Source organism: Lissotriton helveticus, chromosome 12 (assembly GCF_964261635.1).
Source record: "Lissotriton helveticus chromosome 12, aLisHel1.1, whole genome shotgun sequence".
Taxonomy (NCBI): domain Eukaryota; kingdom Metazoa; phylum Chordata; class Amphibia; order Caudata; family Salamandridae; genus Lissotriton; species Lissotriton helveticus.
Window position 1 is genome coordinate 233,406,856 of NC_136073.1, and position 23,739 is coordinate 233,430,594.

The window sequence follows — 23,739 nt, forward strand, 5'->3', positions numbered from 1 at the left end:
ATTAGAATGGGAGGGATGGAGTGATCCTGGACAGCCAAGGCCAGCAAATGAAAAAGCAAGAACACATGAGTTAAAAGGCCAATGGCAAGCAACAGACCAAAAGCATTCCCAGGTCAACTTCTGAAACTCCCAAGAGGTCTTTCGCATACCACACAGCTGCACTGTCTGGTAGGATGATACCTAAAAAAGGAGCAGAGATGAAATGTTCCAAATAATCATAGCACGAATTCTCAGAGTGGAGAAAAGCATGAGGACCAGTTCTATGGAAGCTCGCGTTTCATTTCCTCACTTCCTGCATGGAAGGTTTAGTCATCGCTCATTTTATTAAGATGTAACCCAGAATTCATCACAGGTCTCAGGATGCAACCGAAAGAAGTCGCCATCCTCTATCAGGAGTCATCTTCACTCCAAACCTGTGATTTTGCACGTTCTAATATACCTCCAGCATGCCAATTCCCTAGTGTCCGGAGAAGAACAATTTCTGAACACTATGACCCAAGACTTGAACATCCCTCAACCATTTACAACTGACAGCCAAACAATTTTCTGCCAAGAAGTGCCCTCAAAACCACCATTAGGAGTTTGAGCCTCTTGAAATTTTTGTAAACTACCACAAACTGACAGCCAGATGCAAATACCACAGTATCTAAACAAAACAATAATGAAAGCTTAATTCTCATTCCAAAAAAGGAGCAGTAACGAAGACTGGGAAAATTGTGGGACAACCCTTACAGTTAATTCATGGGCAGTACTTGTGTCCAAGACGTTAACGCACATGCACTGCCAGAGAAAGCAGCACCACAGTTAGCTGCCAATCATAAGAAAACAAACCTTGAACAAATGTGATAAAAATTTCGCTGCCTGGTTACCATTGCGTATTAAAATCACCACGTTGCACCTCTTAATGCCCTACAGAAGAGATAATTCAGGCCCAGTGTGGACAACTCCCAAACTAGCATTCGAGAACAACCAACCTTACCAACATCCAAAAAACAATAAAATACCACAATTTGGACCATTTAACTCCATTCTCACACCACCCGGTTAAGAAAGAAAGGACCTAGAATGATAACTACCACATGAAGTGTTCAATTAACAAGGATTCTTTTAATTAAAACAATATTTTGCATACAAACAGGCTGAACAGATGGCACAAAGGTTAGACCCAAACATAATAGGCTATTAAAAATACAAATATGTGCAAATTAACATGGCTAGCTCTATAAAAAGGGACTAGAAACTTCATGACTGTAAAGGGTGGTCTTAACCCTCAAACCCCTATTTATATTGACATGTGGTGCAAACGAACAAATCTAGTATTGACCCTTGGCTTCCCCACCAATCCAACCCATCCCACATCAGCCACATCCTTGAGTAGACTATATTTGGTAGATTGTCTGTGGTCTTGGTGCATTGTACAAACACAAGGTTAAATAAGTCCTGCTGACATAATTCTTGACCAAGCTAAAGTCGAACTATCTGTTTTGAATCTAAAATCTTGGCAGATTAAAGCATTTTTAAAAGGGGGCATCTGCTGCAGAAAAATTGGAAAACGCATCCAGCAAAAAACAAGGTTTGAAAGACCTGTAGAAGCGGACCAAAATAGTAATTTCCAGGTACATATAATCTTGCAACATACTTTAAAAAAAATGCACAATCTGCATCAAGTATTACTGATGATAAATACTACATTTTCAAAACTTTGATCTTCTGCAATAGTAAAAGTCTGCTCAGTCATGTAACGCTCTGAACAGGCTGTGCAAAGCTCAAAGTCCCATTCCAGTGTAAATAGAGTCCAAGCGAAGGCGCAGAGGTTACAGTCTTTCTTCTTCCTTCACTTTCTTATCCAGAGCCTCTACAACAACGCAGAGTTCGACAGTCTTATCCAACTTCAAGTAAGTTTCTTTACGGATCGTGTGAATGCCAAGCCAGCTGGGCACCAGTTCAGCAAGGAGGCGAAGGTGTTTCTCCATCTCTCCTACAGCAAAGAAGAAATATGCAAGTTACTCGCATGTCGACTGAGCAAGGAAGACGCACTACAGTATTATAACCAGGGTATAAAGTTCTATGAATGTCTGCCACATTAAAGAGAACTTTAATCATACATGTGTATCTGTGCCAAGCACACGTTTATGGAATTGGTTTTTGGTCACTCATTATCTGCAAAATCTAACAATTTGTGGCGAGAAAAGAAGAAAATGTATTCAGCGCCAGCACCATCCAACCACCCTGCCTCCCAAACAAACCCATGTAAGGGACACGGGTCCCATGAACCTGCCAAGCCTTACTCTGCGTCATTGAGGAGCGATAGCTGCCGATCACTCGGTTGCAGGAGACCTCCATGGTCAGTGCTGGCTTCTTCTCAGACACAAAGACGTTTCGCAATATACGGGCCATTTCTGGAAGCCTGGACATCACAGCGAGACGCTCTTCTTGCTGAGGGTTCCGGGTCATTAAGGCCTGAATCTTCTGAGCTTCCTTTGCTCGGATCTGAGAAACAAATTAAAAATGAGGGGGTTCACTAGACAGATTTTTTTTGGGGGGGGGGGGGGGGGGGGGGGGAGAAGAATGACGAGTATACATGTCTGAATAACAAAATGAGGAGCCAGAATGTTAGCCTCAATGACCTCCAATTGCAGGTCCACAGCTGACAGGTATGACTTACAACAGTGATCAGTTGCAAGCAACTGGAAATGTTGCAAAGCAGTCGGAAACCACTGCTTGGTTGAGGATAACAATTATAGTATCTTCTTAGCAGTCTGGCCATCGGACCACTCACAGGTAGATCAAGCTGCATTACACTGAAGCCAGATCAGGCAGGCCAGGGAAACGGCCTTAATAACAAAATTGTAACAACAAGTGGGCTTAAGAACAAATCCTAAACAACTACCTGTACCTAAAGCACAACCTCTTAAACCCCTACTGGACCTCAACCACGACCTCCTAAACCAATAATAATAGTTATATGTATTGCTTTGAATGTTTTCGCTTACTGTTTTCAATTTTGTAAAAAGTTTAAAGATATTTTAAATAAATTAATTTGTACATTTCCTTAGTATAATGTATGTTTTCGTTATAATACTTTGTTCTAATTTACCTTGTGAGGCCAGTAGATGGCACTGTAGGGTTGTTTTTCAATAATGACCTGTGCTCGCTGCGAATGTTCTATGTGGGTAGTTGGCCGTTTTGTATATGTTTTATTCGAGACAATTCTTATTCAAAATGAAAATATGTTCTGGAATCAGATTTTTTTTTTATTGTATTTTCTGTGGGAACTTGTTTTTTTAATAATCACTTAAAATAGTGCATTTTAAGTACTTTTTACCCTTGTCATACACCCATTATAATAAGCATTCAAGTGTGCCAATACTGTAAAAACAGATGGACCTACATTTCAGTTTTCTACCGTCCATTACCGTCTCCTTGTAAGTGTGTCTATTTTTAAAAAACGATTTGATTGCTAATATCAAGATGCAGCTCCCACTGCTCATTACAATACAATGAGATGACGTGGTTGTCTAACTCTCCAGATCAGGTCATAAATAAGATATTGTAGTAATTGCTGTCCAAGACTGTTCTGCTGATGGTAAACAATTAGGCTGCGATACCCTATAGGTGCACAGGTAGTGTGCATGTTAGCTTTTGTTAATACGCGAAAAAACACTGTGCACCTTTGAAACCTTTGCCATTAAAGTACGGTTGCACCTCTGCCCGACTCCTTAGAGCATCAGTAGATCACAATACTACATTTAAGTTCATGACCTTCCAATGTCAATTTAAACTAGACAAAACCTTTTCATTAGAATATTTTATATACAGATTATAGACTGCTCTAGAAACCAAGCTATGCCATCAGAAGGGAAAGTGCCAAAGGGGCACATGGTGAACAATAGAAAGGAGTGGGTGAGAGTACATTTTGCCCTTCTTGGCCAACATATTTTAGCACAGCAAGAGAAAATGGAACCAAAGAGTTGCTTGTGTTTTCATTTGGAGGTGTGGGGGAGGGGTGGGAGGGGGGCGGAGGATTAACTGCATTGGTATTTTTGGCTGAAACGTTTAATAGGAGCAATACCAATGTTGATTTGACTATGGTTAATCTCCATTTGTAGGTACATTGAGCAAAGAATGAAGTACTGTAATGTGGTCAAAGTTATTACCAGCAGCTGAGATTATAGATTTTCACTCAATTCCATTTTTGTCAGTAATCCTGCCTATCACTAGATTACATGACTGTAGAAAAGAAAATGGGCCAGGGAGGGAGACAAAAGCAGACCCTCTAACAGTTGCAGGTTACTAAAAAGGTACAGATTGAGGAACAACCCTTGTGCCCATGCAAGCCATCAGTTCATAATCTTTATGCCAGTTGCTGCACAGTTCGATCTCCCCTGCAGCACGGTGTCAGCCTCATGCACTGTCCGAAGCAGGTCGCTCATCTTTGGTGCACTAGTGGGCACTGCCTGGGATCAGAGGCAGCAGGTCAGCATTTCAGACAGTTCATATTCCCCAAGCAGGTGAGTCTGCTGCAGAAAATGAGGTTTAAGGGCAAGCTCAGCTTGATGCAGCTGTCATGGTTTGCAGCAAGCTGCCCTTGATATTTAAGGGTCATCATAGGCCCACTCAATTTAATATTGGGACTTAATTTATGTTTTTTCTGATAAATGATGAAACATGAATATTTATTAATGTTATTACCATGAAGAAATCACTCAAATTCAAGTGTGGGGAGGGTTCGGGGTTGTTAAATTAGTCTTAACTGTTTGCATTTGGTGACACCCATGGCAGCTATTTTCTCAATATCAGCAGATGACAGTTGCAGAGTTTTGCAAGTGTTATGAGCGACTGTACAAACTACCCGCACAGGGTGGTGTATTGTGTAAACACTTAATCTTAAAAAAACAAACAAAAAAAAAAAACACAAGCGCAACTTCAATGTCATTTTTAGGTCTCGCCTGTCAATGCGCATGCGCATTGAGCAGAGCGAGACTATGGGGGCTTAAACAAAGCTTACCTACACTGGCGATTCACTGGCGATTTGATGAAGTGCATGTGCACTTTTAACTCAATGCGCAAGCGCAATTAGTTAAAATGCGCGTGCACAGCATCAAATCGTCAGCTTAGTGCCGCCAGCAGCTCTTCCCGCTCCGCCCCCTGCTGCATCAAAGGCTTGGCGCTGTGCCTCAGCCCAGCCATCCTCCTCCCCTAATTACCCCCTGCGGCATCAAAGGCTTTTTCACGGCCGGCCGGCCGTGCTTTCAGTTCACGGCCGGCCGGCCGTGTCTCCTTTTTTTTTTTTTTCATTAATTGAATGTCTTCCAGCAAGCTCTCCTCATCCGTAGCTTTAGGTGTGATGACAGCATTTCCCTATAAGATTACTGCTCTCTTGGGAATATATGAGGGCAGGAAGCCTTCTGAATTCCGCTGATTATTATCAGAGAGTGTTTTGGTGAAAATACGGGACTTTTCTTATGCGTGCTGCTACAAAAAGAGCCGAGCTCTCCTTAGCTACGGGAAAGCTGTTTGGCTTACTTCTGCTCGCTCAGCCAGCAATTGTGCCATGTGGTGTGTTTTTAGCTTCACTAGCTCATTGGTGTGTAGTGGCTTGCCACTTTGCTGGAATAAAGTACCGGCCATAACGCTGAATACGACTTTCATTTAATTAGTTCACCAGTTTGCTGCCAAGTGAATTTGAGAGTAATAGTGGCAATCATGTTTGAAACTGCATAACGTGAGCGGAATAAGCTTGCAAGCCGCAATCACCCCACATCCACCAAATCCACCACCACATCCACCACCACCTCCACATCCACCACCACCACCACATCCACCCTCAACCCCTCACTCACCCTCAACCCCTCACCCTCACTCACCCTCAACCCCTCACTCACCCTCAACCCCTCACCCTCACTCACCCTCAACCCCTCACCCTCACTCACCCTCAACCCCTCACCCTCACTCACCCTCAACCCCTCACCCTCACTCACCCTCAACCCCTCACCCTCACTCACCCTCAACCCCTCACTCACCCTCAACCCCTCACCCTCAACCCCTCACCCTCAACCCCTCACCCTCAACCCCTCACCCTCAACCCCTCACCCTCTCACCCTCAACCCCTCACCCCCTCACCCTCAACCCCTCACCCACCCTCAACCTCACCCTCTCAACCTCACCCTCACTCAACCTCACCCTCACTCACCCTCAACCCCTCACTCACCCTCAACCCCTCACTCACCCTCAACCCCTCACCCTCACTCACACACTCACCCTCACTCACTCACACTCACTCACACTCACCCTCAATCACTCACACTCACTCACCCTCAACCCCTCACCCTCACTCACCCTCAACCCCTCACCCTCACACCCTCACCCTCACCCACCCTCAACCCCTCACCCTCACCACCACATCCACCCTCACCCTCAACCCCTCACCCTCAACCCCTCACCCTCAACCCCTCCCTCACCCTCACTCACCCTCAACCTCCCTCACCCTCACCCTCACTCACCCTCAATCACTCACACTCACCCACACTCACCCTCAACCCCTCACCCTCACTCACCCTCAACCCCTCACCCTCAACCCCTCACCCTCAACCCCTCACCCTCACACCCTCAACCCCTCACCCTCAACCCCTCACTCACCCTCAACCCCTCACTCACCCTCAACCCCTCACTCACCCTCAACCCCTCACTCACCCTCAACCCCTCACTCACCCTCAACCCCTCACTCACCCTCAACATCACCCTCAACCCCTCACCATCACCCTCACCCCCTCACTCACCCTCACTCACTCACCTTCACTCACCCTCACTCACCCTCAACCCCTCACCCTCACTCAACCCCTCACCCTCACTCACCCTCACCCTCACTCACCCTCACTCACCCTCAACCCCTCACCCTCACCCTCACCCTCACCCTCACAACACATATTGTGTTACAATAGGTGTCACATTTGCGAAAGATAAAACTATTGGCATTGTAAATAACAAAGCTATTAATTTCGCTATTTTCAAAACAAGCACATAAATAAAAAATGTGTCCTTTACAATACCAATAGCTCAAACTTTCCTAATGCGAGACCTATTGCATTGCTGTGCTTCTCTCCCCTGCTGCACTCTCCTGCTCTCTAGAGATGTGGCCTAACGACCAGAGCTGCCATCTAAGTCACGTAAATACAAAACATGTTGCATTCCAAATGCTATAGGTGTCACATTCGCGAAAGTTATAACTATTGGCATTGTAAATGACAAAGCCATCAATTTAGCAATTTTAAAAACCAACAAATAAAATATGTCATTTACAAGGCCAATAACTCCAACTTTTCTAATGCGAGACCTATTGCATTTGCAATGCTTGTTGAGTTTACTGATCTTGGACCAGTAAATTAAAAAAAGCCCACATGCGTTCTGACACATGTATACATTACGCATGTACGTGTAAGTAGAATGGCATGCAGTTGCGTCATCACTGCTTTTTAGGTGTGGCTTTAACCAAGACTTTTTATTTTACTAAAATAATATACTTAAAGGGACTTGGACACCTCTTTGAACTCGGTCTGTGTGTCATATATAGGGCATTGGGTCAGTATACTTAACCGCATCGCCTCTAGAGCGATTCTGCTGCTGTGCTGGACAGCAATAAAAACGGGTGTGGTCATGACTAGCTCAGCTCGTCATGAGCACAGGAGCACTGTACTGCATGACGAGCTGAGCTAGTCATGAGCATGGAAGGGGTTAAGCCACTGGTTAAAGTCACTTTGAGTGATATCATTTCCCTCTTACACAAGGTGCACACATAAGGAGTTCCCTTTAGTAGCAGATACTGCCTGATGTGATCGTAGAACACATGTTAAGTGAGCACATGACACATTTCAGCTTGATCAGTCTGTCTCCTAAAGATGTTATAATTACCTTTGAAGTAGACTGCTGCCATTTCATAGGATTATTGGACTGTTTCGCCAATGGTTTACTATACAGCACGTGTAAAAAATGTTTTAAATATAGATGAGGTGTAATTTGGTTTGCAGGATCAAAAATGTTATACTAAGAACCCTTTTCCCAACATTTTGCCTTGGTCATTTCCTTCCTTTCCTGCTATCCAGTTTTTTTATTTTTTTTATTTCAGATTTACCATCATTCAATTTTTTCTTCTTTTTTTGCCTAATTTCTTGTTTCCTCTTTATTTTATCCATCTTTTAGCAGCCAATTACATATAATTTCTAATGTTTTTATATTGTAATATGGATGATAGATTTGGATTGCCCTTATGTACTTTTCCAAAGCTCAAATCCTTGTTAGGTGTAAACCTTTTCTTGGCTTCTAGGTTGAGTGCAGACTCCAGTGCGATCACAATTTGCCATTAAACCGAATCACTAACAACTGCAGTAGCAGCAACGAGGTTCATTGCAATAGGCAGCCTCAACACTTGTTCTCAATGAGTTTGGAAAACTGTAGGAGGAAAACGAATCAAGATTTAGTGCGGTCGCCTATGTGAAAAACGTGTTGCCATTGACAAAATTTCTGGACCGGTTTTAAAACTGAATCAAGTATAGCCTCAGACTTGATCACTATGTTCTGCGGACAAGCAAAAATGTCCCAGCCAAAATCTCAACTTTGGATAAAAATAGTAACGACACAGATAAAGAAAAGCCAGGAGAAGGAAATAGAAGAAACAAATGAGGTTGGGCCTTCTACCAACCCACATAATCCCATTACCAAGAACAAAAAGTATGATGCTGAAAAAAGAAAACTAGTTTGAGTCTCACTGGTTGGAATCCCCCCAATGGCTATACCTGAAACAAAGCCAGGAGGGAGAAGGACCCAAAAAAAGTTACTGCAATATTTGCCAAAAGCATCCTGCTGTGGCAGTCAGCTATTCAGGTAGAAATGCATTTTTAAGTGGATGTGAACAGTTGCACATTGAACCAATCTAAGTTCATGAAACTAGTGAGGGCATAGGGCGTGTTTCATGGTACCGCCTGGAAATGAAAAACAGCCTTGCAGTCTCAGACTCTTGCGAAGAGTACCTCAAATTCTAGTGCCCTCGCAGAGCAGCCCCTCATGCAAGCATTGCAAAAACCGAAGGAGAGAGAAAGAAATTGACCATCTTGATTAACAAGGCTTCCCTAATTGCAACACAAGGCAAGCCACTCTCAGACATGGAAGCCCCATGAAGGGCTATGAAGAAAACCAATGTGGATACCGGAGAAAATACAAACTGCGAAAAAGCCAGAGTTCATAAGATGTGAGGCAGATATATTTCGACACGACATCTAAAATAGTTTTAAATTCTCGCTTTATGAGAATTATTGCAGATGGAAGCACAGGTAGTGAAATCACTGAACAGGAAACTGTTCTGGTGAGGGTAGTTAATGGTGGGAAACCCGACACTATTTGCCGATCATGCAAATGGTGTTCTGGATGGTATAAAGGAATCAAAAAGTTTTAGAATTTAGTAGATATGAGGTCTACAGAACATCACTAATAATTGTCAGTTTCGATGGTGCTGCAGTTATGTGATCTAATGGAGGGGTTGCAGCGCTACTAAAGAGAGGCTTTCCTTTTTTGTCATGCCACTGTGTAGCTTACAGAATGCAGTCTGATTCTAGGCGCTGTAAAATCAAATCCCTCCACGTGTCAGTTTCAACAAACTGATATAGATTTTCCAAATTTTACTGGTATAGTCCCAAGAGGTTAAAGGAAGCCAAAGAAATTAAGAAACATTTATGAAAACGTTGCAAATTTCAGGGATATTAAACAGGTTGGATGGGCACCAGGCAAACCAGGCTTTGGCATCCATGCAACAACACATGCGCACTGAAACGGTAGTATGAAGCGCTCGCCTCGCTCACTTTCAAACACCAGTTCACTTCGTACAACCCTCTAAAAACAATGGTGTCCGTCTTTTATGTAGGAGGCAACGTGGATATAGTTGTTACGTGAGGTCAACTTTACCCTTCCCCACACTCCCTCTGGACAACGGTCGGATATCAGGAAACAAAACTAGATGAAGGTACGTTTGCAGAAAACACCCTAGTATGATAGAACTGAAGTGTACATAGTTTGGGTGAAAATATCTTCTTGCTGCCGTTACAGGAAACAGAAAACAAGGCACTTCATTTCACTCAACTCTACCCTGAAGAACACTAAAAACTGTCTCACTGGTAACCATCTAAAGCTCAACACTTCTAAAACAGTATTCCTCCTCATCGCTCCTCCTAATCACACTCCCAAGACAGGCCTCTGGATGAAGCATCTAACAGCCTTCACTGTACTCCTCCCTTTATTGATTCAGCTAAATCCCTTGGAATTACACTAGACGATCACTTGAATATGATTCTACATATTCAGCAATGCCACCAAAGGAGCTAATTAACAGATGAGTATAGCAAGGAAACTTAAACCCTTCCTACCACAGGACAACTTTAAGCTGGGGGCCAGGCTCTTATATTGCCTAGATGAGACTATGGAAGCGCCAGTCTTTGCGGTCTTCCTAAATTTAATATGGGCACGCTAAGGGCCCCCCTTAATGTTACGGGCCGACTGATCTACCTCTTCATTAAAAAAAAGGAATAATATTCAAATGAACAAGTTTCTGCCCTAAGATACTTTGCTTTATGGTTTATTTACCTGCCTATTATTCCGATACTGTGTAGGACTACTAAATTGATGGGCAAACCGATACCAGTTTTACCATGCTACTCTCATTTATGAGACTAGTGTTTATTCTTACAAATGTATCCTACCTACCCTAGAGAATGTAAAGCACTGATACCCTCTAGAGTCATGTTCTCGCTGTACGAAATTTATAAATGAAAAATAAAATGGGACGAATGATTAAAAAAACATGATACGCTGCATGTGTAAATCACAGCACAAACAAATACCACATAAAACAGGAGGTGGTTGGAGACGGCACAGTGAGCCTTCAAAAGTAACAGTAAGGTGCCCGAGTAAATGGCCAGAAGAGAACTGATCCATGTAACAGGGTCAGTCTCCAGGGCAGGAACAATAAGCCAAAAGGCAGGAAAATGTAAAGCATTTATCAAAGAAAAAGTAATTTTGAACGGCAGCCAAGCAACGAATGAAAGTGATGGGCGTGTGTTATGGGCATGGTAAAAGCCCACAGAAGTAGACTGCATGTCAAGAGACTGCACATGCGCTCCGTCTAGGCATGACGCACATGCGCTCCGTCTAGGCATGACCTAAAAGCAGGCCAGTACCGTTGATTTTTGGCTCACTGCATGCGGGCTTGCTCCCACCAGTGCAAGTCTCTGCTGTCAGTCCCGTCCTCTAGTACGAGGGCACCTGACATAAGGGACACAAACTCAACCGACACAGACGGAGGATTGTTTTGGGATATTTTTCTGGACCTTCTGCACAGAACTCTACACTACAGTTGAATCAGACAGCAGAAAACTAAAGCCAAAACAGAAAGAGTGGGCCAACAGATAGGGCTGCGGAGAACGCAAACTTTCTCAGACCAACTGCAAAATGGCAGGAAACTCACGGCATATCAAACTGCCCAGCTATGAAAGGGAGGGGGGGTGGGTAGGGAGGAAGAGAACGGGGCACCTATTACAAATCTGTTCAAGTTTAAAGGCTTAAATTTGAATATTAAAAAAAATAAAACGACACTTTTTTAAATATTTAATTCCACGACAGAATCTATAAAATTTCTCTGAATGCCACTCAGCATTCAATGAGACCGACCTAGTTTCACCTCAGAAAACAACTTTCGCTAGTATCACCCTGCAAAACTCTAAACTTCGGAGTGTTTGGAAAGGGTGACTCACGCACCTTTACAACATACCAGACCAGCTTGAAGCAGACACTGGGTCACATGGTAGTCACCAGCAGAAGGGGAGGATATGGAGGATAAATGCCACATCCTACTAATGTAAGACGTAGTATAGGAGCAGTAGTACTCACCCTCTCCAGGAGGGACTCTGGAACTCCCTTCAAAGCCACAGGAACGCTGGCGACGGGGCCCGGTTTCACGGGGTTCGCTTCTTTCGTTTCTGCCACGTTAGATTCCACAGTCCGCAAGGCCAGATTTGCGAGAGCCTTTTCCATCTATACAGGAGAAAAGGTAGCATGTGTTACTGCAGAGTATAAGAACCATGATATTTAACTGATCTTAGCGCCGGCTAGATATTATTGCGTGTGAATCAGAAGAACAAGCATTGGCAGAGCGAACTGCTCTTGATTTGGCTTTATGGTTTGGCTCCTCGCCTCCTCAAAATAAACAACACGCACTGGCAAAGCCAAAAGGTCTTGCCTCTGCAACAGCTATTGGTTGAGCCGATTTTATCCAAACTAATATGCTGCACAACCACACTGCTGCCCAAAAAAAGTTTTGTCAGATGGTGGGTGGGATAGTGGGAGGGAATAAGCAACATGGACAATGGGAAGGGTGATAGGAAATAAGGACTATATACAGTAAAATATGCCTTTTAATTGGGTATTAAATCTCTAAATTGAAGCAAATCCATGAAATGGAAAGGTATATGGTATTGACACAGAAGAATGTATCTTCCCAGAATCCCAATCAGAAAATGTCACCATGCCCATCTAAAACGAGATCTGAAAAGCCAATATTTTCTATGATATATTACGAATCTAACAGAACAAGCCGCCGTAATGCAGGCTTCCCTCAAACAGAATGGGTGCAACACATGCAGGAACAGTGCAAGCAGCCTTCACATACAGCACAAGCAGCAATGCAGGTTTCCCCTCACACAGACATGAAGTGTTGAGGCACTCAAGGTTTCCTCGCACACACAATTGTACTAGCACAGGCATGTGCAACAAAAGATTCCATCTCACAACAGAACAAGTGTAGCACAGGTGGCAGTAAAAATGCAAGCATCCCCCATACATAAGAATGTCCCAGATCAAAGTGCATCAGCACTGAAAGCTGTTTTAATACACAAACAGGCAACAACAGTATTTCTGCTTCACTTTGATGCACAAATTTGCAATGCAATACTGTTAAGGGACAAAATGCTACCTAGAATATCATTGGTTGAAACCAAACTCAGTTCTAAGTACATTCTTCCACAAACAAGTGGTTGATAGGCATGCATGGCAGGACTGTCGGAAACATTAACTCTTTTCTGGCTTATGATGCATTCTGAAAGTTGCAAGCGCCAAGACGCCACAGGGCATTTGCAAGCTTTATAAGAATATCACATTCAGAGGCATAATACCCACCAGCACACGTTTACAACAGTTTTTACAGGGATATGGATAGTATCCAGCAAATTAGGGAACAGACATTTTTGTAGGGGGCGCAGTGCCCTCATGTTCGAAGTAGAAGCGAGATGCAGGAGTCTGGTTTGTTTGAAGGGAGGGTAAAATTACAAAGAGATAATCACACAATGAAAGGAGGAGACTATTTCAGGGAACAGGTGTTTTCTTGCAGAGGTTCGTATGCCTAGCCTTTAATTGAGAGACATGTCTAATGTCAACCTGGTGGAACAAGTATTAACTTGGATGTAGGACTCTAGGTAGGAGTTTGAGCATCAGTAGAATTGTGCATTCTTAATGTGCAGAATAGTCATACACAATCAAATTCACATGTGTACACTTAGATGTTATTGCCCTTGAAACCAACTTTACATGATCGGTTAAAGTGCATTTTTCTGGCTTACGCCAACTAGGGATCAACACCATTTTGTTCCAAATAGATGTCTCATCTAGTGTGAGCTCTATTTATTATTACTGCGCGTATTAAACGAATGTTCATTTCCGAATGACATTCTCTAAGAGACCAGCATAGCCTCAGAAATGTACCTTTCCTTCAAGGATCTTCAAACTGCCTGCTGTATTGTATTCATTCACAATGGTCCAGTGCATTGCATTTTGATCCGACATCTCTGGCAGGGGTGGGTGGAACTCAGTTTCCCCACCCAGAATTACATAAAAACTCAGATTCCACAGAGTTCTGCAAGCAGCGGAATTTCGGCATGTTCCGCACTGCAAAATTAGTGCGCACAGCACCACCTGCTGCGCCAGAGGGCGCTGCAGCTTGCTGCCGCCTGAGTAGAGAAACTGCACTGGGGCTTTTCCTAGTGTTCAATTTCTCGTTGGCGGGTCACAAGCGAGAAAAACACGATTATTCGTGGAGTTTTTCCAGAACTCCTCACTCCAAGCGGAGCAGGCAAAACTTCGCAGGTGGCGTGAAGTTTACTGCCCACTCCTAAACTCTGGATGACATTACCACACAAGGTGCTGAATCAATATTCATGTAGTGCTTAGGTGACATGGCTGTATGATACGCTTTATTTCAATGCTCTGATTTGCTGAAATTATTATTATTTTGCTCACACCACGATTAACTTACACTGGTGCACCACAGAATGCCTTTGTCAATGCCAGAAGGTAAAGAACAGACTTACCCCACCCTCATGCCTAATCAGATCCCATTCATGCCATTAGGACTAAAGTTAATGTAAACAAATACAATTTTTTTGTTGCAGTGTACCTACTATTATATTCTCTGCCCATTGTTTCTTAGCAGTTCAATTAACTATACATGGAAACAATTGTCATTGTCTGGACTGACCTTGGGTGTCATCATGCCACGAGCCTTGTTCAGCACGTCTTGCGCTGTCGTCAATGTATTGACCTGTGGAGGCAGCGGGAGCTCAGCGACAGGAATATCCGGTACAGTATCTACATTAAAGCGAGGATGCCAGCGGGTGATGTTTTCATCAGGCACTACCAAGCGAGAATCCAGAGACTCCAGGAAAGCCTGTCCAGAAAAAGTAGTGTTATTACTAAAGTGAAGCAAACAGCACAAACATGTAAAAAAATAGTGGAGGCTTAGTACTCCATGCTTCATGACTCAAGAAAGAGGAAAGGGGCATCCTTGAACACAAAGGGTCAACTATGCCAACATCACACATATTTTAACTCATCTCGCATTTGGACTGCAGAGACAGTCACAATATTCTTTGAATTTATTTGAATGGTGGATAGGATCGCGCACTTCCGCTCCTTCGCCACCCACCCCATATAACTGTGCAAAGGGATACTGGTTGCAGTGACAGCCACTCATGTGGCACAAGTGCATCCTGAGCACCTGGTACACTACTGCACTGATGCCTGCACAGAAAACTGAAATTGCTTCTTGGGTCTAGCAAAAATTAGTGTGAATGTGTTGCAATCAAAAGCACATGGTCTGTAAAGTCTGAGCGCCTAAATATGCACAAGAAAAACATTCAAAAGTTGCAAGTTCAAACTCCTAAATAGATCTGGTGACTGCAATGTCGGAGACCAAAATTGTAAATGTGCTCTCAGAAAGAGTCAAGGGGGAAAAAAGTGGTAGGTAGCGCTCACAAGTAAACACTAAACGAAAACGTTTATCTACAAAAGGATGTAACTTCACATCACCTGCAATATAATGTACTCTTTTCACCCCAATGCCACAATAGCCTTGGATCGCTTTCTCACACTCTACCTCACACATGCAGCGCAAGATCAACTATTAGAAGTATGCATGTCCAAAGAAGCTGCGAGGAGGAGCAAATTAGGTATACTAGGAACTAGTACACATTAAATGGCCATAGGCACGCACTTACTCGCCGTGGCTCAAAAATGGGCGAGAAAACAGCGGATTATATTTTAGGAAATAAAATTCTAGGATGTCATGAACACTTGCTTCACGGTACCTCCTCAAACCAATTCCAAATGAAGTGAAAGCAAAGAGACGAGCAGATGTGACGCTCCGACACATTCACCCTTTACTCTTCTCCATCACATCCTTACCCTGTGATGTCTCTTTACTATGTTCAGGATGTTGCCTCCAAAGATGCGGCGCCGCTCCAGAAGGCATGATGCAGAGAGCTGCGGCCGACCATCAGTCTTGTCTAAGGGGGGAGAAAAATGCCTTTAGTTACATTTATTCTAGGCCTCTAGGAAGCAAATGTACAACTAATCTCTACAGTGGCTTTGCAGGGTGGGAGGGCAGCAACATACCATTAGACACCGAGGGCTCAAGCGTGAGCTGATAGTCTGACTTCTTCATGCCATCCTTGTACGTTGGGATATTGTTCTCCTGACGGAAACGGTAGGCTGTGGGATAAACCGTTTTAATCTGACCAATGTTCTTCTCCTCAAAAGGCCTGCAACACAATAGGAAAGTTTGTAGTGCCTACACCAAATACTCTGAGACATGTTTTTTTTTTTAATTTCATTCTCTAAGGAGAACAAACAGTTTTTTTTTTTTTTACAGAAAAGTGGACTTCATACTGACACATTAGAAAGTTATGTTATTTCTGGTATTTGCCAATATATTCCTAGGATTTTCAAAGAAAAGTACATGGGGGGGGGGGGGGGGGGGAGACAAATGGGAAAATAAAGTCTTGTGGCTGGATTGGTCTTTACTAAAAGAGTAACGAACCATTCAATGTTTTGGCTCTGGGCTCCTCTTCCAAGGGGAGCTTAGAGCCTGAGGAGGCCCCAACAAAACCTGCCTTTCACCCCTGTCCAGTCAGAGGTAAGGAGATGTCCCAGCACATGGCGAGTGGGTGTTTAAAAGTTCATAAATGCAGTGCGGTGAAATCCTACGTGGAGGTGGAAGTTATGCAACATGTGGAGGGGGGAAACATGTTTCCGTACCCTATCTAAACTGTACCAGGAGCATCTGACACTACATATGCAGATTACAGGAAGCAGTAGCCCTTCAATCCACACTTCACATCACTTCTGCCCACAGCATGCGTGTGCATCCCGGCAGTCTAAATTGGAACTTTTTGCTTGATTAAATTAACATGCATATGACAAGATTATATATTGCAAGACAAATTGAGTATTTTCAGAACTCAAAAGCTGATGTTTGGACAAAAATGGCAGAATTTCGAAAATATACTTTGAGAATTTGAGCGATAAATCATTTGCAGAGACTTATTACTAATAGGTTTACTTGTGTGCCAGGGGCACTGCACAGCCATAGTAATCTTTGAAGTGGCGGTCACTGATGTGATCTTGTCCGATGTGGTCACTATTACATCACTAATATTAGAAGCTCGCAATTTAGTTTAACATAAATAGCTCTTATTGTACAAAAGGTTGGAGGACCCATACTGTAAAGTGCACGACAGCAGAAAAACTGGCTCCAACAGCCAGTCCACACTCACTTGTGCATCATATCCTGCACGCCTTGCTTCACTTTGGAGAAGGTCACAGTCTCACTTCGGTTGAAGAGCATTCCCACGATGGTGTCCATGCTGCGGAACATCTCGGCCAGCACCTTGTACTTGTAGGGTAAAGACAGTCCAGGGGGCACATCCTGGGCAAGGGTGTGGAAACGCTGGTATGCTGGAGCAGGGCTAGAAAGACAAGAAAAAGGAAGTAATTAGAAGAGGTCCAAATCTAAGCATTGAAACTGATCACTTTCCAAAAGAAGCATGATGAAAAAAAAATCTGTGCACGCTTTACCTACTCAAACATCAATGCACCAAACCAAACTACGCGCTATCAGCCTCCGTCACCAAAAGTTTAGTAGATATGAAAGGAGGCACATGATCACTAAGATATACCATATATTCAATGCCACAGTTCATGATACAGTTATACAGCAAATCAACCCAGCCATAATAAATATGGCACATACATTTCACTTTTGACAAGTGTGAAAAAGTGCACCCTGACTGGTTTCACCTCAGTTAAGATACTCGTGTACTCCTTTTGAAAATAAAAAAAAAAGGCACCATTATAGGATTAGGAGATGTTAACACCTATGTAGGCAATCAAACTGAATATGTGGTCTGGAGCATTCAGTGTTGTGGCGACAACACACCCAGGTCAAAAGACAGAATCCAGATTAGGTTTCAGACCGGGAAGGGTAGCACAAGCCATTATAAAACGAGCCCATCATCCCACAGTGAGATTTAAACATGGAAAATATTTAAGTAGATTGCCTACCTACCAAATAGTCAACACCTCAGCAAATTCACTGCAATATCTGACGCAAAAAAAATATATATACAAACACCAAAAGCTACACACAAGTATCAGCAGACATCTGCCATTACGGATAACATTGTGTGTGTACGATTCTACCAACAGAAAACGACTTAACAGCAGCAACTTTGATGGAAGGGTAACCAGGATAAAAAACATTTTATGTTAAAAGAGGCTTGCTGCACGTTTCCAAAATTAGAGTCAAAATCCAGACCTTAACTGCACTGAATGGCTATGGCGGGACACAAACCGCTGCGCATCAGAAAAAAGACACCAATCACCACAAGCTGGTTTGTCCCGAGAAGTGAGCAAGTATCTAACCTAGATGATACGGGAAGGTACTCAAAGCAAATTTAAACTTCAAGTGTATGATGCTCATGGGGTTTCCAAATATTGAATCTCTGGTGTGCACTTTCAAACAACGCCACTAAATAACTACTTAATACAATAACCAATTAAAATTTACAGCCAATGGAGTTCGCAAAACAAGTGCAGATCGTCTAAAAACTGGGGCAGTGGAATTATGTCGCAGGAAGGGCCAAAATATGCTGCATGGTTGACCAAATTCTGCGGCAAGAAAAGCAATTCTGCAGCACGCTTTGGGCTAGTAGCTCATCATTTTTACTTTTAACACTGTCTGGGCACAGGCTGCACCTCATTGGTACCAGTTTAACACCTAAATATAGCAATATAAATAAATATATATAGCCCCTTTAGTCCTTCGGGCGGTTGGGGGCCTGACCAACCTAGGGTTTACCCTGCTACGCTCCGCCCTGAAAAGTGCGTGAGTAGAAGACACCAACGTGTCACATGATCCGGAAGAGGATCATCGAGGGTAGCACTGCCGGGGTGTCCCACAGTCAGTGCTGGCCCACCAGGCGGAGGGCAGCATAGGTTGGCACAGCTGCCCGCCCTTGGATCGCCTGTAAGATAAGCCACATATTGCATGCTCTTGTATGGAGTAAACCTGCAGCAATATTTTCCCAGAACAAAAGTTGTCTTGTGTATTTATTCAATCTTGCATGCTCAGACCAGGGGTGGGAGAAGTTGTCGATAATGGCACTATGCCACGGTCTCAGACCCTCGTTCAGATGCAGGGGAGAGGCTCCAGGGCCTGCTGCCAGCATTTTACCTGCGTGGCTCCTCCTTTCATGAGGGCGCTCTCGCTTCTCTCCTGTCTCCTTTACGTTCCCTCTCCCTCTTCCCCCCACACACACTCCTCTCATTCTCTCACACACACACACACACACACACACACACACACTCCCCCTCTCACAAACACAAAAACACTGTCTCTCTCTCCCATAACACTGGTCACTTTCCTGCACACAAGTATCCCTGTTATATACACCAGTCATGCATAAATATCGCACTCCCTCACACATAAACCCCACAAACATCGCACTCCCACATACACAAAACCCACAATTATCACACTCCCTCTCACACAAAACCCCACAAACATTGCACTCCCTCACACACGAACCCCACAAACATCACGCTCCCTCACACAAGAACCCCACAAACATTGCACTCCCTCATACACAAACCCCACAATGATCACACTCCCTCACACACGAACCCAACAAACATTGCACTCCCTCACACACAAGCCCCACAAACAACACAACACCCTCACACACGAAACCCACAATCATAACGCTCCATCACACACAAACCCAACAAACATCACACTCCATCACACACGACCTGCACACTCCAGAAGCATCACACTCCCTCTCACACGGACCCCACAAACATCAATCCCTCACACACTAACCCCATACTCCACAAGCATCACACTCCCTCATACACGAACCCCACAAACATCACACATGAACCCCACAATTATCATATTACCTCACACACGAACTCCACACTCCACAAGCATCTCACTACCTCACATACAGCCCCACACTCCACAATAGACCGGCAACACTCTGGCACCACACCAACATGCTTATCAGCATGATGGATCTGATTCTCCACAACATTTTCTTTTTATTTGACAGAAAGTGGTTTAAACAAATAAAGGGTGTAGCAATGGGGTCTAAATTCTCTCCGTCTTTCGCGAATCTCTACATGGGATGTCTTGAATCAGATTGGATCTGGGGCACAAGAGGTTCACCATGGATAGGCTTTATCGTCTTCTGGAGTCGCTACATAGACGACTGCCTGTTATTATGGTTAGGCACCCAAGCTGAATTAGAAGAGCAATTTAACTCCAACAAAAACTAATGATTATGACATGAAATTTACAATGGAGAACAGTAGCACCAACATCACCTTCCTCGACACTGAACTTTATGTCAATAATGGGGAACTCCACAGTCGGCTGTTTCGCAAAAAAACATCCTGCACTGCAGTGTTACATGCAGACAATTTTCACCCCACACCCCTAATCAGAGCGATACCATATGGGGAATTTGTAAGAGCCAGAAGGAACTGCAGTGAGGATTCAGAATTTCACAGCTGTATCGCTGACATTAAAAACAGATTCAAGAAAAGAGGTTATCCCATACATAACATCAAAGGAGCTGAGAACAGAATTACTCACATGAAAAGGAAGACACGCTCAAAACCAAAACACAGACACGTACTGAGAATAATAGAGTACGCCTCATCACAGAGTTCAATGCCACACCCTTAGGAGGAGCCTGAACAAACACTGGGGCATCCTACAGTCGGATGATACACTGAATAATCACATCACAGCCCGTCCCTAAATCACTTCAGACGGGGAAAAACCTTACGCGGCAGACTCAGTCCTACAGTTCCACGTCAGGACAACTTGTCCTCATGGCTTACCTCACGCACCATTGGATTCTATAAGTGTGGCAGCTGTGGAGTGTAGATGGGCTAAACATGGGACGAAAAAATTTACCAGATACAACAAAAGAACCTATGACATTAGATCTAACATCAATTGCACTACTAGATTTGTAGTCTACATAATTGAATGCGCATGTCAGAAACAATATGTAGGCAGCACGATCAGACCTCTTAAGGACAGGATTGGAGAACATATCAGGGCTTTACACCAACAATACGCTAGATACCCTGTCGTTTTACATGCAGCACCATGTCCCTCCCAAAGTCCACGCAAAATCTTCACCTTTTATGGTATTGAGGTGATAGAACCCAGCTTACGTGGAGGGAACAGAGAGCTGAAACTGAGGAGGACAGAGGCTACTTGGATCATGCGCGTGCACACTGTGGAACATGGGTTAAATAGCGACCATGCAATGCAGTACTTCTTGGGAGATTATCACTGAGATTGTGGGATCGCAAGGATGCAGTGTTGTTGTGCACCCCACTGTAGTCTTGAATGAAATAATTGCTGTAATGATGTCCTATGTACATTGTGTTTGAATATGTTTTAGTAACTGGATTCAGTGTCATTTAGAACTATCTTTGGCCTACAATTTTGTATGCTTTATATATGTCACCTTCACTACACTGCCATCATAATTATAATTGAGTTATGAGTGTTTGTATTGCCAATACTACACCATGGTCATTATTATTCTGGCACCATGTTTGTCATCCTACTTGTTTGCTCGACACACTAATGTAGTGACATTTCAATATTCTTTGACCTATAAGCTCGCATTCATTAAATAGGTCACCTTCACTATACCACCGACAGAAACATAATTGTGTGATTTGACTCTAATTGTAATCAACACAGCGTTGTTACTATTATCCCCTGTTCTGATTAGTAACCCCTGTGGGTTTCAACCTTACCACCCAACAGTGGCTTTCTCTATATAGAAGCCCTGCAGGTCCTTTCATTTGTACCCAGTCTGATGTACATATTTTGTTATATGAGGATGTGGTTACTGCTATATGCTTTTTCCCGCGTGCTTGTTCCCCCCCCCCCCCCCCCCCCACCTCTTATTGTCACCTGGCATTCGAGAACTAGTCCTGTTGGAGTCAGTTTTTTTTTTAATAGTTTTCTCCTTTTTTACTTCGCTAGGGTTTGCCCATCGCCCTCATGGTGTTATCTGGGGTGTACAAACACCCAGTAGTCGAGTATTCCACACACTCTTAATGAAACTGTCAGTTGCAACATTCTTAATTATTGAAGTGAAGTTTGATTTTTTCTTCTTAATCTTCCATTTTGAGATATACTCATTCCTACGGAAGTCACTGTCATGGAGGTTTCATACCCATACTCGCTGTTATCACAGTGGATGCAGCCGGGAACAATAAAGTTCCGCCTTCCGGTTGGCGGTGCGGTTGCACGCTCTAGCCTTTGGGTGAGCGTGACTATATAGACACTTCCGGATTTTGTCCCGCCCCACACCTTGATGCCACAAACGCGAGCCACGGGATCACGCTCCACTGCTACAATCCAAGTAAGAGCTTTAGATGCACCCGCATTCTGATTGTTTCACATACTTTTAGCAAGATTTTTATGAGCCTGGTGACACTGGTCATGACCCAGGATTTGCTCTTAGACTTTCCTCCCTTTTTGTTTGCAGATTGCAAACCTCCTGACACACAACCGCGTCCCTCCTGTGGTCTCCACTTTGATGGATTCCGTATCCACACATGGCGCTACGGGTTGTTGTGTTGCCATACTTCATTAGTAAGTACTGTTGAGTGCCCATGCGGTTTTATGACACAGGTCTCAGTCTCTCACCGCTCACTGGCGGGTCTTCATTACTCCAGTCTCCACTCCATTTGTATTCTTTTTTTATTTTAGATCGTTTGGCTCAAAGATACTTACCTGTGTATCCAACCGTGGCATCCCTTTAATTTCAATTACACTTTCAAGGTATGACTTGTTTCTTACGGTTTCTTTCACATCTTTACTTTCAACCTGTGAGATAACAGGCTGACCTAGACCATTGTTCTTATCCCTGTCATAGATCCCTTTGTACTCGGTCACGTTCTTTCTACTTGCAGTCCAGACCAGCCGGGTTGGAATTATCACCGGCTTGTCGGTGAGTTGTGTCTACATCGACCTGAATTGATGTTTGGCACCTGGCTCTAGTGACTTTAATCACCACTTGTATTTCGGACTGACGTCACTTGTTATTCATATTCCTTTCAGATTCTATTGATCCGCTCACCACACATACAGGTAGACAAGGCATGCTATGTCCATTATCCTTTCTAGTCCCATCCACTCCCTTTCCTCCCTGTGAGTGTGTTTCCTTTCACTTATCCAGATTTCTTTTCCTTTTCTGTATTTACGCAATGTATAGACATATCACTCTTCCTTGAGCAGATGCTTTCTTCTCTGGTTTCGGGAGAATAGTACACCATTGTAAGTTTTCAGTTGTCCGTTGGGAGAGTTTCCCTTTCACGCTTGCTAGCTCCCTCATACGTTTCTAAGGTCACATAGTAATTTTGCCTGGCCTTTAGTCTTAATCCGTTTTACTTTTTCATAACTCTTTCAATTATCTTCTTTACACACTTCCGGATATACAGATCAAGGATCCTTTTTTGGGCCTTTCATGGTCAGCTGCACCACCTAGGACTTCTCCCGCGGCCTTTGGCCCTAGTCACCCTATCCCACTTACATCGTAATTTTACTCTATATTCATTTGTCTGGTTCGAATCTCCACCCAATAATGTTAAGATTGTAAATGTAAATGTATTGCGATTTATATAGCGCACGTATCACCCGTAGGCATCAAGGCGCTTGCCTTGGGAACCCGTCCTGGTATTCCCCTGTGAGATAGCCCCAGCAGGGTATCCACAAGGTGAAAGCCAGGCATCCCGCCGCGAGGGGCCGTAGTGGAGATTAAGCAAGCTATT

General features: G+C 43.7%; 1 protein-coding gene across 1 annotated transcript in view; it reads right to left on the reverse strand.

The window, feature by feature from the left end:
• Positions 1 to 1,087: 1,087 nt before the first annotated feature.
• CDT1 (chromatin licensing and DNA replication factor 1) overlaps positions 1,088 to 23,739 on the reverse strand; it is a 30,847-nt gene continuing 8,195 nt past the window's right edge. Inside the window, exons 4-10 of the mRNA XM_078669289.1 lie at positions 17,142 to 17,333; positions 15,982 to 16,127; positions 15,772 to 15,872; positions 14,567 to 14,755; positions 11,929 to 12,072; positions 2,289 to 2,490; positions 1,088 to 1,978 (exon numbers count right to left, since the gene is read on the reverse strand). Of these exons, the coding sequence (XP_078525415.1) occupies positions 1,815 to 1,978; positions 2,289 to 2,490; positions 11,929 to 12,072; positions 14,567 to 14,755; positions 15,772 to 15,872; positions 15,982 to 16,127; positions 17,142 to 17,333 (1,138 nt within the window). The 3' untranslated portion in view covers positions 1,088 to 1,814. The remainder of the gene's footprint in view (positions 1,979 to 2,288; positions 2,491 to 11,928; positions 12,073 to 14,566; positions 14,756 to 15,771; positions 15,873 to 15,981; positions 16,128 to 17,141; positions 17,334 to 23,739) is intronic.